Source organism: Benincasa hispida, chromosome 5 (genome assembly GCF_027475165.1).
Source record: "Benincasa hispida cultivar pf3 chromosome 5, pf3_genome.v1.1, whole genome shotgun sequence".
Taxonomy (NCBI): Eukaryota; Viridiplantae; Streptophyta; class Magnoliopsida; order Cucurbitales; family Cucurbitaceae; genus Benincasa; species Benincasa hispida.
The window spans coordinates 14,250,865-14,266,893 of NC_143482.1; the positions used below are offsets into that span (position 1 = coordinate 14,250,865).

Below are 16,029 nucleotides of genomic sequence, written 5' to 3' on the forward strand. Positions count from 1 at the left end.
TGAACGATGTTGCGCCACACACCTTCTCTTGGCCCGAGAGGTGTTCACACATAGTTAGACTATGTTGTATTGTTCATTAGAGGAATCAGAGGTACATAAGGAGTGAGATGTAACTATAGGGGCAAAACGGTAATTTGGCCCAACTGTACTTATGAGCATCTGTGAAGGGTCACCGTACTCATGATTGGTTATATCCGATGGACAAAGAAATATATCTGTGGTAAGAAGAGTTCAATTGTTGGTCTTTAGTGGAATGCCTGACAATTAACGGATGGTGGATCTTGTGGCTAAAGAGTTTAGTCAGTTATTCACGGACCGTTGAAGCTTCAAGCCACAGGTTCATTAGGTCCCCTGGATAGCTTGGATAAAGTCGAGAATCAGTGTTTGGGTTAATTTGAAATGTTCAAATTGACAAGAGGAAGTTCGATTATATATGATATAATTGGATGGTTAATTATATATGATATAATTGGCTAAATGTATGACATATATTATTTTGGAGGAAAGTGGATATAAATATGATTTATATCAAGTAAAGGAAAAAATACTATAGTAGATATGTGATATCAAACTATAGGTTAAAAAATATAATATGATTATATTTATTAATATTTTAGTTTGTTAATTATATGATAATTAACCCAAAAATCACGTTTGGACGTGGGTTAGTGAGAATGCATCGGTTATTGTAACTGATGAATTAAAATGAAAATGGTTTTCATTTTGAATCACCCACCCAAAAAGAAATAGAGAGAGAGTGCTGGTGAAAAGTAAACGATCGCTTAAGTAAATCGAGAGCCTATATGATAGTCGTTTTGCACCTAGACGATCGTCCACCTCGTGCCTAAACAATCACACACTAGTTCCTACACGATCGGATAGCTTCCTTAAACGATCGTATTGTGTGCCGAGTTTGCTAAATGATCGTATACCTTTTCCAAAACGATCGTTCCGTTCTACACAATCGTGTAGTTTCTCCTAAATGATAAGCACCTTGATATACGATAGCGTCTTTTCCCTCTCACTTGCTTATCGCCTACATGATATGTTCTTCCTTCTTCCTCTACCAAATTCACCAAAGACCACGCTTTGGGTTCTCACTTTGAGAATACCTGGGGCTCTTTTCTTGTGGTGTTGTCCCCGTTGCATTCGTGAGTTCGCGGTTGTTCGTGCTGCTACAGTCGACGCATCTACCAGGCATTGGTTGATCAGGTAGAGGTTTTCGTTGCGTTGAGTTCTGAAGTTTGAAGACCGTCTTCAACTGGTATGGCAACTATCTCTTTCGTTTATTTTATCGTTGTGTTGAGTTCCGAAGTTTGAAGATCGTCTTCAACTGGTATGACAACTCTCTCCCTCGTTTATTTTATTCAAAGCATGCCTTTAATTGACTTTTCGTTTGCATAACTGTGCGTTTGAATGTATATTTTTATTTCGGTCACGGTGAGATTGGAGCGATCGGAACGTGCTCATGAAACTCTTCGGTAAGAGATCCTTCAATTGGTATCAAAGCCAGGTTAACATAAACCTGCATTCTTTGCTGAAGAGCTTACTGCACTTTGTTAGTAATGTGATTCTTAACAAAGTGAAATATAACTTTACAACTCCCTTGAACGAGTTGCAGACCTACCAATCTTCCTCCAGGACGTTCCATTGAGGTTCGACCTCAGGAACGAAGTCTGCACCTCTACTTCCAACTCTGCAAAGGGGAAGAAGAAGAAAGGTGGTAAGGGAAAAGGGAAGGCACTTGCTAACTCACGTCTGTCGCCCCAAGGAGATGATTCTGCCTGGATAATTGATTCGAGCGCCACTAACCATGGACATAGAAATATATCTACATTAGATTTATATAAAATGGATTTGTAAAGAGATGTACACATATAAATAAATAAATAAATATATATATATATATATATATATATATATATATTGTAATTAAAGTGTGGGATGGGGGAATCGAACCTCAGACCACGAGGTTGATAGTTTGAATACTATGTCAGTTGTGCTATGCTCTTGTTGGCTAAATATATGATTTCCCCCACCCCACATTTTAAGTACCTTTTGAAGTATTAGAACGAAAAAGAATTTTGAGTGTGCTGTAGGTAGTAGAGGGCATAGCCTAGATAGTAAATATGTGATATTTATATATTGATTAACTCCATATTAAATATGATTTAGTTGGTTAATTAATGGTTAATTAATTGATTAAAAAATAATTGAGATTGAAGGTTAGTATAAATATATGATATTTATGATAATGAATTAAATGTGTATTAAATAGGATTTAATATATGGTCATTTAATTAATATGTCAATTAATTAAATAAGGGTTTATTACCTTTCAAGCATGAAATTTTTTTAGCTAAGGAACAATGTCCTAAAACTCCTCAAGAGGTTAAGGAAATGAGATGAGTTCCCTATGCATTGGCTGTTGGCAGCCTTATGTATGCAATGTTATGTACTAGACTTGACATTGCTATGTAATAGGGCTTGTCAGTAGATATCAATCCAATCAAGGATAGATCACTGGACAACGGTCAAAACAACTTAAGTATCTATGGAGAACGAGGAACTATATGCTTGTGTATAGAGCCAAGGATTTGATCCTTATAGGATACACGAACTTTGACTTTTAGACTGATGGAAATTCTAGGAAATTCACATCAGGGCCAGTGTTTACTCTAAACGGAGGAGCTATAGTTTGGCGAAGCATCAAGCAATGATGCATTATAGACTCCACTATGGAAGCTGAAGACGTAGCTACTTGTGAAGTAGCTAAAGAGGCTGTTTGGGTAAAAAAGTTCCTTACTGATTTGGAAGTTGTTCCAAATATGTCTTTGTCCATCACACTTTATTGTGATAATAGTGGTGCTGTGGAAAATTCTAAGGAACCTAGGAGTCATAAAAGAGGCAAACACATTGAGTGAAAATATCACTTGATTTGAGAGAATGTGCAACGAGGTGATTTGATTGTCATGAAGATTGCTTCGGAGCACAACATTGCTGATCCGTTAACAGAGGCTCTCACGATTAAAATGTTCAGGATCATCTAGAAAGTCTGGGTTCAGGGGATATGCGACATATTGACTAGGGCAAGTGGGAGATGTTACTCGAGTATAGTGTATTCCCTAGTTTATTATATTTTGTACTTTATTTGTATTGTACATTTTACTCCCTTAGCTTTAGGACAAGTGGGAGATTGTTGGGATTGGTGTCTCAAATCCTCTCTTGTATTCTCGTAGTTTGTAAACTTTGTAAACAAATTATTATCAATAAAATAATTGTTATTTTATAAGCATACACTCAATCCAATAAACTAAGATCCTAGGTTATTTTATGTAATTTAAACATGTATATAGAGACATACATGTGGATCATGTTTAAATGACAATCTGAATGGTCTGTAATAGATGGATAAGGTTGGGTACCTTATCATGGTGATACTACAGATGCAACTTGCTTTGTAGTTATTACAAGTATTGTAAAGTGCTACAAATGATCTGATCACAATCATTCATGTGGAGACATGTGAGTAGGGGTATCCTATACAAAGAGTTTTTATAAGACCGAACCATGAAATGAATAGTCTCTTTATAACACCCTTACTAGAAGAGACTTACATTTCACCAGGATGATAATAGGTAGCCTGGCCTGAATCCTGAATGAGTTGTGAACTTCTACCTATGAAGGCGGTCCTTTGATTTGCATGGGTGAGAGTGGCTAGTTTCACCGATTCAATATACCTATCATTTTGAGGATTCATCTGATTGAGGAGTTGGGAACACAGCTACACAAGAAGGAATTCACTCCTTCCTTATTCTTAGGATAAGTAGAGAAAATTTTCCCTTAAGGACTGATTTCGGGGCTTGAACAATGAAGTGCCCCATCCTGATCAAAGAGGGATTCAGTTGTAGTTGGACTATAACTTATAGTGGTACTTAAGAAATTAGATGTAATTAGAGGGCTAAAACAGTAATTTTGGCCTAGCTGTATTTACGAGCAATTTGTGAAGGGTTAGTGCACTGTTGATTGGCTATATCCAATGGACACAGAAATATATCTATAGTGTAGAGAGTGCAGCTGTCGATCTTTAATAGAGTGACCGACAGTTAATGGAGGTTGATTAATTTAATTAAAGAGTTTAATTAATTAAGCAAGTACCATTGGAACTTCAATTTATAGGTCCATAAGTTCCCCTCGTTAACTCAATTAGGATTAGTGAGAATCGAATTAATTTTGGAATTTGAAGTATTCAAATTAATTATATGAGATATAATTAACATAATGTATATGATACATTATATTATAAATTTTTAATTAGAAAAATAAATATTCGAGTATGATTCATTTAAAAAACTATAAGTTAAAATTAATGTGAATTTAATTCATATTAATTCTATAGATTATGTGAGAGATTTATAAACTATAGGCTATATTATATGTGATATAATATAAACTATGGATTATATATTATATATGATATAACACATAGTTTTATTAATAAAATTGGTTTTATTAATATATAATTCTTTTTTTTATATTTAATTTAAGTATTAAATAAACAAAGGTATTAAGTAAAGAGATAACAACTTTCTCCCCATTAATCTCTGATCATCTCTTCATTTTACGAGGGAGAGTTCACGTTTGACAGAGTGAGAAAGAGAAGATCGTATTCTTCCTACGTTTCTCTATACAATAGAAACCCTCTTTGTGAAAACTAATCTAGGAATTCTCTCAAAGATCTTCCCTTCTATTCTCCCAAAATTAATTGTTGTGAGCCCACAACATCACATCAATTCTCATCCTTGAGAATAATGAGGAAGCCTCGTGGTGGTGCCCAAAAAACCATTCATGCGTCTTCTTGGTGAGACCGAAAAGGCGTATGTTCGTGATCTTGTAGATCGGGAGAGGATTCGTGAAGATTGGATATTCTTCAAGAGTAAATCCCAATTCCTTTTTCTTTTCTCTCAAAGTATGTTGTGAATTTTTGGTTTTTATGTCTATCCTATGAATTTTGTTCATGTTTCTTTGAGTTTTTTGTTTTTAATCAATTGAAAATTGAAACGTATGATGTTCACATGCTTCCGCCTGGGATTCAATCCCCTAAAAAATATGCACTTTTTGATATCAATCATGTAGTTATGTTCCCAGCTTCCTACTTGAATAAATCTCAAACCTTGTAGGCTTATTGAGTTGGCGATACGAGCCATTCTCACCCATACAAATCAAAGGACTGCCCTCATAAATAGGAGTTCATAACTCATTCATGATTGAGATCGAGTTACATATAGTTATCCTATTAAATGTTAATCTCTTTCGTCAACGATGTTATAAAGATAGATTAATCATTTAAAGTTCTGGTCTTATACAAACTCTGGTCTTATACAAACTCTTTGTATAGGATACCTTCACTTGTGAACAATTTAGATCACATCATTTGTAACACTTACAACTCTTGTAACATTTACAAAGTGAGTTGTATTCGTAGCGTCACTAGGATAAGGCATCAACCTTATCTATCTACTATAGACCATTTAGATTATTACATGAACATGATCCACCTGTATCTCTATCACATATTGTTCAAGTTACCTAAAATAACCTCAGATCTTAGTTTATTGAATTAAGTCAATACAATCTAAATGTCAAATAAAATAAATTCCTTGTTTTATTAAATAAATAATTCTTATATAAAATTTACAAACTATGAGAACCATGAGATTTAGGGCACTAACCCCAACAATTAAGACATCCCCAAAATGACCAAATAGACTGAGAGTGATGTAATTAAATCTAAAACTTTTTTTAAAAATAGATGAAACAAATAATATTATTTCTATTTACAAAATATGATATTTAAGATACTAATTATAATTATATAATACAAAAACAAAAACAAAAACAAAAACAAAATAAAAATAAAAGACAACCCTAAACCATTACTTAACAACTCCATGTTAACAAATCAACAACCTAAACACATATATCCTGAACTCGGATGACAATAATTTGCACCCAAGTATAGACTTTCTAAATACATATTAAAATAGTATGCATCCAAAACACAAACTTTCTGAATCTATACTAGAATAGTTTTATGTCAAACAACTATTTAAACTCATAATAAAATAGCTTGCACCCAAAAATAAATTATTAACCCCATAAACTACAATAACCCCACAAATTATAATAACTACAAATTATTATAACCAATTCTATGCTCCAAACAACTCAAAAAATTAAACCCAAATCTACAAAAGGTTGTTTGAGGAGCTGAATTGGTTATTATAGTATCTGGATTGTAATAGTCTGTGTTTAGAGTGCAAACTAAAATAGTATGAACAATAATAGTTTATGTTTGGGGTACAAATTATCTATTATGTTTGGGGTGCAAATTATTATAGTAAGTGTTTAAGTTTTTTCTACTATGTTTTCAATTTTTTTATAATTACATTTGTTATACTTTAATTTAAGAAACAAATTTTATCACATTTTTTTATGATATGTCTTAGGCTATGCGGTCGCATCACAATCACATCACCAACCTATGAACAGAGAACAAATCCTATTTAATCTTGTTATACAAGTTCTTTTAGGAGATTAAGTAGTTAATCCTACTTCTCTATAGCTAACTAAATCTTAGTAAATTCATGCAATCTATTAGTCTTAGGTGTGCCTTATGTTTAATGACACATGACAACTTATGTCTCGGCTTTTAGTTTCATTTTTTTTTTTTTGGTGAAATCTACTTATATCTTAACCTTTCTAGTATTAAGACTATACTAGCATGATAATTTAAATAGTTAATTAGTTTAACTTAGTAAGATATCATTAGTTTATCAAAAGAAATAGAAAGTGTAAAGGCAATGTTGTTGCATTGCCTTAGCTATATTATTCTTAAAGTACCCATATGACCAGGTCCCTTAGAAAAATCAACCTATAAGTGAATAAGCATGAATAAATTTTATTGAATAAAATTCCATGGGTTAGAAAGTATCAATTTAAATAATGCTTGAAATTAAGGAGAAGAAAACAACCAAACTAAAGAGATTAAAGCTGCAAATACGGTACATGAACTCCTTGAATCAAACCAACAAATTAAGGGGGATTCTCTAGGATGGATTCAACATTCCTCAAGATGAATCCTCACTCTACACACATTCTCATTGGTGGAAATGACGTAAAGAACTGCACTTTTCAAAGAAACTAACCTTCATTCTTGAAAAGTTTCTAGTTAATTTTTGTTGGATTTTTTCAATGGTGTGAAAATGATATTTTCTTGATGATTCTTCATTAATTTAAAGGCCAAAGCACTTGGGTGAAGGTCAAAAACCTTGCCCTTAACAACCCTAGTTGAAATAAGAGCTGAAAAACGACTAAACAATAATTGAAGAATTGTGCATCTATACTAACCTGGTCTAGGGCATGATGCGGTCACATCAAATTACTTTTATGAAAAAACACAAAAAAATTTTAAATAAATATAAAAATGGCTTAAATCACCTTAAACTTACTTGAAACTAATTAAGGATATGTGTTGACTCACTTTACTTATTTTGGGACATTACAAGGTCAAAATGGCACGATTAACAACTCTTTTACACCTGAAAAAAGGGCAAAATAAAGGTAAAAACACGTACTTTATGACATTTATCACTATGCAACCAAGGAAAATTTCTCCAAAAATCTGAAAATTGTTACCCTCATTAACAAATGCAAGAGTCGACAAGAAACTTTGAAGGAGAAAACACAATATATTCAATATATATTTGAATTGTCTAGAAATAAACTAGGGTATATTCGATAAATGCATGAACAAAACAATTTATACAATGTATTGTCTTATATATCAAACAATATATGAGATGCATATTTATATTTTTCAATACATTTGTAAACATACTAAAAGATAAATCATGCTATATGTGATGCATATTTATATTTTATAATATATTACCCGTATATTCGACATATACTTGAAATTTCAATGGAGAGACAGTGAATTGTTCGCTAGAAATATGGAAGAAACTGAACAATCTCCAAAGTAAACATTAATTTGAAATATCATGTATTAAATGAATATCAATTAAAATTAATAAATAACAAAAAAAAAACGTTAAAATTTAAAAATGATGTTAGTAAAGAAAGAATTAAATATTTAAAATTTTTTGAGATAACGTTGAACATGTTAAATTTGTTCAATATCAAAGCGAAAAGCTCTTACAAAAATAATTCAAAATCTAGTACATTTATAAAATAAAAAATCTTATATGAATGAATGTCCGTTGAAATAATAAATAACAAAAAACAAAGGTTGAAATTAAAAAAATAATGAATAAGGAAAGAATTAAATATTTAAAAAAAAATTAAAATAATGGTAAAAATGTTAAATTTCTCCCAAAAAAAAAAACCTCTTACCATCATAATTCAAAATCCAGTACATTTATAAAATACATGAGGCCGTAAAGGATTTTTTGCATTGATATCTTATATAAGAATAGGGCCAAACGGTGAAATATAATAGCCTACTTAGGGTTGGCAATGGGGTCGGAGTAGGAGAGGGTTTCCTGTCCTTGTTCCCATTGGGAGATTTTACCCATCGCCGCCCCCGTCTATACCATTTGAAGATAGAGATGGGAGTGGGGATTCTCCGTCGAGGAAATGGGTCCCAGCAAGGACCCACTTCCCATTTTCTCTTTTGTTTTTTAGGGGACATTCTTTTTTTAATTTTTCGCTAAAATTCTATTTGATTTGGACACTTTAAATTGCGATAAATTAAAAACTAGGCTAAATATAAAAAGTTTAATACCTAATATATTTATATTTAGTTCTATATATATACATACTAATCGGGACGGGCGCCTCATCCCTAGTTTGACGATTCTAAAGGGATCCTGATTTGACTCCATCTCCGATCAAACCGAAAATTCTCTGTCCCGATCAAGGTGGGAATCTATGAGGATCCGACCATGTGAGAAATTTTACCAACCCTAAGCCACTCCTAAGCCACTCCACCCAATTGGATCCAATACAACGGAGTTGAAGGGTATTGCTGCAAAATACAAAATTACAAACGGTGACTTCGACCAGAGGGGTTTAAGCTAGGGTTTTTGCTTTCATATCCGCCATTGGTGCTTCCTTCTCTCGCCGTATTCTCTTGGTTCTTCGTCGCTACGGTAGCATTCTTCAGTTGAAGCCACAGCCGCCACAGCGTTTAACACGGTTAGCTCAGGCTTGGACAATAAACTTTTGCATTTCAATCAATTTCTGTAAACTTCTTCAGTTAGGGTTTGTGTTAATTTTTATGGTTTATGGATTTACACGAGTTCATGGATTGATTGTTCGTGAAATTCTTCCCGGGATATGATCTAAAAGATTGACCGTAGCGTTCTGCACTAGATGCATCGTGGCGTTTCCATATTTGCACATCGGATTTTTGCGAGTTCCGGTATTGTCAGAACTACCAATGGCTTTCTGTTCTCCGAGCTCAATCCTCTGAACTCTAGTTTCCATGGATTTTCATTGTGTAGGGTGTTTTCATTTGTTCCAGAGCTCCGCCGTAAGCCTGATCCTGATGATCCGTCCTCCTTGATGAAGGAAGATGGAGTCTCTGTTTGTTCTCGGATGTGGATTGAGAATTTTCGCGAACCGGATAGGATTGTTTCCAATTTGACTACGTATCTTCGGAGGTTTGAATTATGGGTTTTGGCTTACCAGAAAGTTTGTGCAGATGAGATGGGCGCCTATATGCCTCGAAATGCGATTCAAAGGTCAGCACTGGAAGATTTACTTGCGCTTAGAAATGCAGTTCTTGACAGTAAGTTCAAATGGGGAGCAAGATTGGAGTTCTTCATAAAATCACCAAAAGATAAGACGGATTATGAATCATTGTCGAAGAGGAAGATAAAGGCTATGTTGACAACTACGCAGCCTGCTGCATTTCAAGATAAAATTGTTCAAGAGGTTCTGTTTATGATTCTGGAACCAATATACGAAGCTCGGTTTTCGCCGAAGTCTTATGCATTTAGGCCTGGGAGGAATGCACATACAGTGCTACGGGTAATTAGAAGGCATTTTGCTGGTTATTTATGGTATTTGAAAGGAGATTTAAGCACAATTTTAGATGGCATGAAGGTAGGGATGGTGATAAATGCTTTGATGAGAGATATTAGAGATAAAAAAGTGATTGATTTAATTAAATCTGCTTTGGTTACACCAGTTATAACGAGCAAGATTGATGAAGGGGAAAAGAAGAAGAAGAAAAAAAGGAAGTACCAGAAGAAGAGAGTATTAGCCGAGGATGAACCGAAGCCTGATCCATATTGGTTGGAGACATTTTTCGGTTTTGCTCCTGAAGAGGCAGTGAAGAATCCTTCATGGGGACACTGTGGGATTCTTAGCCCTCTTCTGGCTAATATTTGTTTAGATGAATTGGACCGCTGGATGGAGGGAAGGATCAAAGATTTCTATTCCCCATCTAAGAGTGATGTCATATGGAATAGTCCTGAAGGAGAAGCAGATCAAGGAAACACATCTTGGCCAGAATTTGTACCGACAAGTGGTCCGGACAAGACACGGAAGATGGATTACATTCGGTATGGAGGTCATATTCTAATTGGTATTCGAGGACCTAGGGCTGATGCAGCAACATTAAGAAAGCAATTGATTGAATTTTGTGATCAGAAGTATATGCTCAAGCTTGATAATGAGTGCCTTCCTGTTGAACACATTACCAAAGGTATCATGTTTCTAGATCATGTGCTTTGTCGAAGAGTCGTGTACCCAACACTTCGGTATACTGCTTCTGGTGGTAAGATCATTAGTGAGAAAGGTGTTGGTACTCTCCTTTCCGTCACGGCAAGCTTGAAACAATGTATTAAACAATTCAGGAAGCTGAACTTTCTAAAGGGTGATAGAGATCCTGATCCACAGCCTTGTTTTAGAATGTTTCATGCCACACAAGCTCACACAAATTCACAAATGAACAAGTTTTTGTTAACAATTGTAGAGTGGTACAGATATGCAGACAATAGGAGGAAAGTGGTGAACTTTTGCTCTTACATCTTAAGAGGTTCACTTGCAAAGCTTTATGCAGCAAAATATAAACTCCGTTCACGAGCAAAAGTTTACAAGATTGGTGCTCGAAATCTCAGTCGTCCTTTGAAGGAAAAGAAAGGGCAATCGCCCGAGTACCACAATCTTCTGAGGATGGGCCTTGCTGAGTCAATTGATGGCCTTAAGTTCACTCGGATGTCTCTTGTTCCTGAGACCGACTACACCCCCTTACCAAACAACTGGAGACCTGATCATGAAAAGGCCCTTCTTGAATATATAATGCTTGAAGATCCTCGGACACTGGAGGAGCAACGTCGATGCATAAGGGAACAGGGTCTTGTCTCACCCCAAGATTATATTTCAATGCTTGTATGGAATTACAAGAGGAATGCAACTATGGATCAGACATCCCTTTTGAACAGTGGCGATCATCGATTATTGGGTTCGAACCTGGACAGTCATGATTCCAAAACCAAAGAATTGGAAGAGCATGATGAAGCATTTCAAGCGGCTGAAGTAGGAAGTTCTTTTAGTCGGATATATCATGCTCCATCTTCAAACTTGAGCTCTCCAGCCAGCTACCGTGGACTCTGATTCTTTACCACTGTTAGAACAGTCAAATGAACAATCCAAGATGTCGGGTAAAATTTTAAGTCAATGATTTGTACTGCTGCGTTTTGGATCCTCACCTCCAGAGACTTCAACCGTCTTGGTGATCATATCGGAAATTATGGCATCGTATTGGCTATGGGCTATATATTCTCAATATTTGGAGGGGGTCTGTTTCCTATGTGGCAAGGATCAGTCATCTTGACAAGGATCAACTGTGTGCTTGAGATACTATGAGGTTAATTTTGTGATCTGATGTACATGTACATTGGCCATTCAATTTTTCCAATGAAAAAATCACAGGGATTTTAGTTGCAGTTATATCTTTTCTGTTGAAATGAAAGTAGAGGCAAACGGTCTTCTAGTTCTATCGGGTACGAATTTCTCAAATAATTCCCAGATTTTTATTTTTTGCTCATTAATTTGCTTAGTTTGAAGCGGAATTCTACCTTCCAATTAGAGGCTTGAATCTCTTATTCTCACATGTTAAACTAAAAAAATATGACCTCTACAGAATTAGAAGATACTGCCATTTGAGATTTGAACATTGGAAACCTGATTTAAAAAATACTTTTTTTTCTCCCTTCAATTCCTCTGTTATTTAAAAAAACCAGCTTCAGTTTAGAACCAAAGAACTTTATTTGTTTGTTTTGTTTCAGAAAGTTTACTAATATAAGCTTTCAATTATAAACTATTAATAGAAAATTAAAATATGACGAGATCATTTCCAATGGAGGTTCAGACCCATTTTTTCTTGATCTTTTTAATCTTTTTGTCGAAGGATCGAGAAAAAAAACCATAATTCAGGAACACAACAATAAAAAATTTCAAAGCTTAGTGTCTAGACTTATAATTTAACCATAATTCTTTATAACAAACAATGAATAGAAAACAATCAATAGAGGTAATATTAAAAAATTTTCATTTCATTGTAGTGTTAAAAGACTTTCCAACATAAACAACCGTTGATGTTTGAGACAACGTAGTACAATGTTCAACAACAAAACATGAATAAACACTCCCAACACACAATAACCATATATATACCAAAAGACAAAAAAGAAAAAAAAAAAAAAAAAAAAGAAGAGCATATTATTGCTAAAATACCCCTCTAAACATATCAAATTTCTCTTCATAGTCCCAACCCCAAACCAGTAAAAACCATAGGGATTCATCCATTACTTACACATATTGACAAAAGCAAGAGAAATTGCAATCAACTGAAAGAACCCATCATTGATCTCTGTCAAAGGTGAAACTTCCCCATCTTTCTCCTTATACCCATCTTCACAACTCACTGGTGCATCCATGGCTGCACTTACCTCTGTATTTGTTGTCTCATAATCCTCCATTTCCAAAGCTCTTAAAGCCTTTTTCAAATCAGAAACAGCCTCAGAATAAAGCTCCAAACAGCTCTTTAAACAATTTAATGAATATTTCCCCCATTTCTCATTAGTGCCTTTTATAAGCTGTGAAATCTCTGACCTAATTTCTGTGGCATTGGCCTTTGATTGGTTGATTGAAATCATAACCAAGTCTTTGAAATTTGCATCTTTGGAATTGGGATTGGCTTTGAGGATTTGAACACATAGTTTGTAATCAACATATGGGTCTGTTTTTGCAGCCAATTTGCAAGAGTGTTGAACAATGTCCAAACAATATGCTAATTGAAAAAGTGTTGGAACACAAAGAAGAAATAAAATTGATTTTGTTGTGAGATCTTTCATTTTGAGAATTTGGGATTGTGGGTTTGAAATTCAAGGAAGAAAGGGGTTTATAAGCTCTTTTTTTTTTTTTTTTTTTTTTTTTTTTTTTTTTTTTTTTTTTTTTTTGTGGGTAGCACGTTCAGGAAGAGAACCAAAATTTGGGATGAAATTTTTTGTGAGAGCGGCTGAATTGTGATAGCACGTTAGTTATTGAACTATGTCAAGAGCTTTAGATAAAAGGTTTCATTACAAATTTGCATGTTGGGAGTGAATGAAATTGTTTAAATCGCTCTAAAACATGTATTTAATCATTTAAAATTAATTTAATATTTAATCTTGTACTTTTAAATGTAACTTTTATATCATCAAAATTAGTTTTGAATGATTATTTAAAGTGATTTTCAAAATGACAACTGATTTTAATCATTTTAGAATCCCTCTCAAACATGCTCTTATATATTGTTTTAAAGTTCACAAATCACAGATTTAGTAGAAGCAAAGTTGAAAGCTTTATAGTTCTATTTAGGCAAAAAATTCAAATTTTTATCTAATCGGTCAATTAGTCAACTTTGTCGAAAATATATTGGATACAAACTTGAAAGTTTAGAGATTTATTTCACACTTTTAAAAGTTTAGAATCAAATTACTAATAAACGCAAACTTCAAAGTTCATGAACTAAGCTTGTAATTTACTATCTATGCTTTCCTTCCTTCCTCCTCCTCCTCCTTATATATATATATTGTCAATAAACTAATAGTCTGTCTTGTGGGTAGTAGTTGTACCCTTATTGTCAATCGAAGAGTCGTGTTCTACAACTTGAAGAGTATCAATTGATACCTCTCGAAAGAGTCATCTAATTTTAATACATGGATCAGATTCATACCTTGATTCAATGTTACCTACACCCAAACAATCATAGAAAAAAATTGTACCTCTATTGTCTTAATATCTCTCAACAAATGTCTAAACCAAATTGTTGTCTTCCAAAACTTGAAGGGCAAAATAAACATTTTCTAAAAATGTTGGGGAAAGAGAAAAATAATGATTTTCTTCTGACTTTATTTATATTATCTATAGTTTTATTTTAGTACATAAAAAATTTTTTAAAATTTTTTTTTAATTAATATATATTGTTTGAATCACACCCATACATAAAAAGATAATCACTTCGTATATAACTGTATAGACTTGAATAGTGATAACAAAGTACAAAATAGAAATAATGAAAAACTGGAATGACAAAATGAAAATGTAATGATTCTCTCTTATCGTAGCTTAAAAGTATAGATTAGAGTTATTTATTTATTTTTTTTTAGTGAAATTATTTTGAACATGTGGATTGGATTCAAAGGTTGCACTAAAACAAGTTTTTAAAGCAACGTAGGAATAATTTCATTCTAAGGGGAAAAAAAAGTCAACAATAATTTTATTCTTTGTGTCTTCCATCTCGTTGTGGATCAAATTGCCGACCTAATCTAATTTACTCTTATACTTGCGACATGTTTGGTGCATTGAATGGTGATGGAGTTGGGAGGTTATTTGTTGATTTTTTTTTTTTTTTTGCTTATTATGAGCTTTTATTTATTGTCTCAAAAAACAACTTTTTATTATAAATATTATAATAAAAAATAGATGTCCATTGTTTAGTGTCTCAAAGGTCATGTGTCACCATTAATGTTGTCTATGTGCCTTGTAGTAATTCATGTTTGGTATGTATATAAATCCACATCCTACTTGCCACTTTGCCTATAAATATCGGCCTTTGGTGGATATTAAAATGATATATCAATTGGTGAGAAATTCACACGAAATTTCACTAAAATTTTCCATTGTCCAATTTTATAATTTTAGTTATGTTTAGTTTTTATTTTTATTTATTATTATTATATATAAAATATTATTATATTATATTTTTCCATATCCATATTTTCGTTGTGCTCCTCAATTTCATAACACATTATCAGCACGAGCTCCGGTTGTTTTCTTCCCTAAAGGTAGGTCCTAAAGGTATGACGATTTTTCGTTATAATTAATAAATTAAATTTTATTTTGCATATTTAGTACATATTAAATTTCTAATATAAATATAATATTTTGTGATAGTGTTGTCATGACAAACCTTACAAAATTAGAATTCGCAGCCCTTGACATTAATGACAATAATTATTTGTCATGGATGCTCGATGCCGAAATTCACCTGAATGCTATGAACTTGGGAGAAACAATTAAGGAAAGAAATACGACATCCAGTTAGGATAAAGCAAAAGCTATGATTTTCCTTTGTTATTATCTCCACGAGGGATTGAAAATGGAGTATCTTACAATAAAAGATCCCCATATCTTGTGAAAAAATTTGAAAGAGAGGTATCATCATAAAAAAACAGTTATTCTTCCTAAAGCTCGTTATGAGTGGATGCACTTGAGGCTACAAGATTTCAAATCAATAAGTGATTACAACTCCGTATTATTTAAAATCAATTTAAAATTGTTGTTATGTGGAGAAAAATTACTGATGTTGATATGTTAGAGAAGACATTTTCTATATTTCATGTCTCAAATATGCTCATACAGCAACAATATTGAGAGAAAGGTTTTAAACAGTATTCTGAATTAATTTCATGTATTCTCATGGTCGAACAAAATAACGAGTTATTGATGAAA

The 16,029-nt window shown here is 33.3% G+C and overlaps 1 protein-coding gene and 1 pseudogene across 2 annotated transcripts; one reads left to right on the forward strand and one right to left on the reverse strand.

The window, feature by feature from the left end:
- The first annotated feature begins 9,044 nt into the window (after positions 1-9,044).
- On the forward strand, positions 9,045-11,978 carry LOC120078154 (Intron maturase, type II family protein). Of its 2 annotated transcripts, none has more exons than XM_039032376.2 (2): positions 9,045-9,445; positions 9,548-11,978. In XM_039032376.2, the coding sequence occupies exons 1-2, from the start codon at positions 9,397-9,399 to the stop codon at positions 11,644-11,646; spliced, it is 2,148 nt and encodes a 715-aa protein (XP_038888304.1). In that variant the 5' UTR covers positions 9,045-9,396; the 3' UTR covers positions 11,647-11,978. The 2 variants fall into 2 exon arrangements, with proteins under 2 accessions (XP_038888304.1, XP_090170370.1); XM_090314244.1 differs by having other exon boundaries at positions 9,059-9,445; positions 9,528-11,978.
- A 737-nt stretch (positions 11,979-12,715) lies between these two features.
- LOC120078155 (putative invertase inhibitor pseudogene) lies at positions 12,716-13,419 on the reverse strand (annotated as a pseudogene).
- Between the last annotated feature and the right edge of the window lie 2,610 nt (positions 13,420-16,029).

Excerpts from the sequence above, each read along its gene's own strand:
- LOC120078154 (XM_039032376.2), top strand. The coding sequence starts at position 9,397 with ATGCATCGTGGCGTTTCCATATTTGCACATCGGATTTTTGCGAGTTCC. Across the intron at positions 9,446-9,547 it reads TCGGATTTTTGCGAGTTCCG|AGCTCCGCCGTAAGCCTGAT; the intron begins GTATTGTCAGAA and ends CATTTGTTCCAG.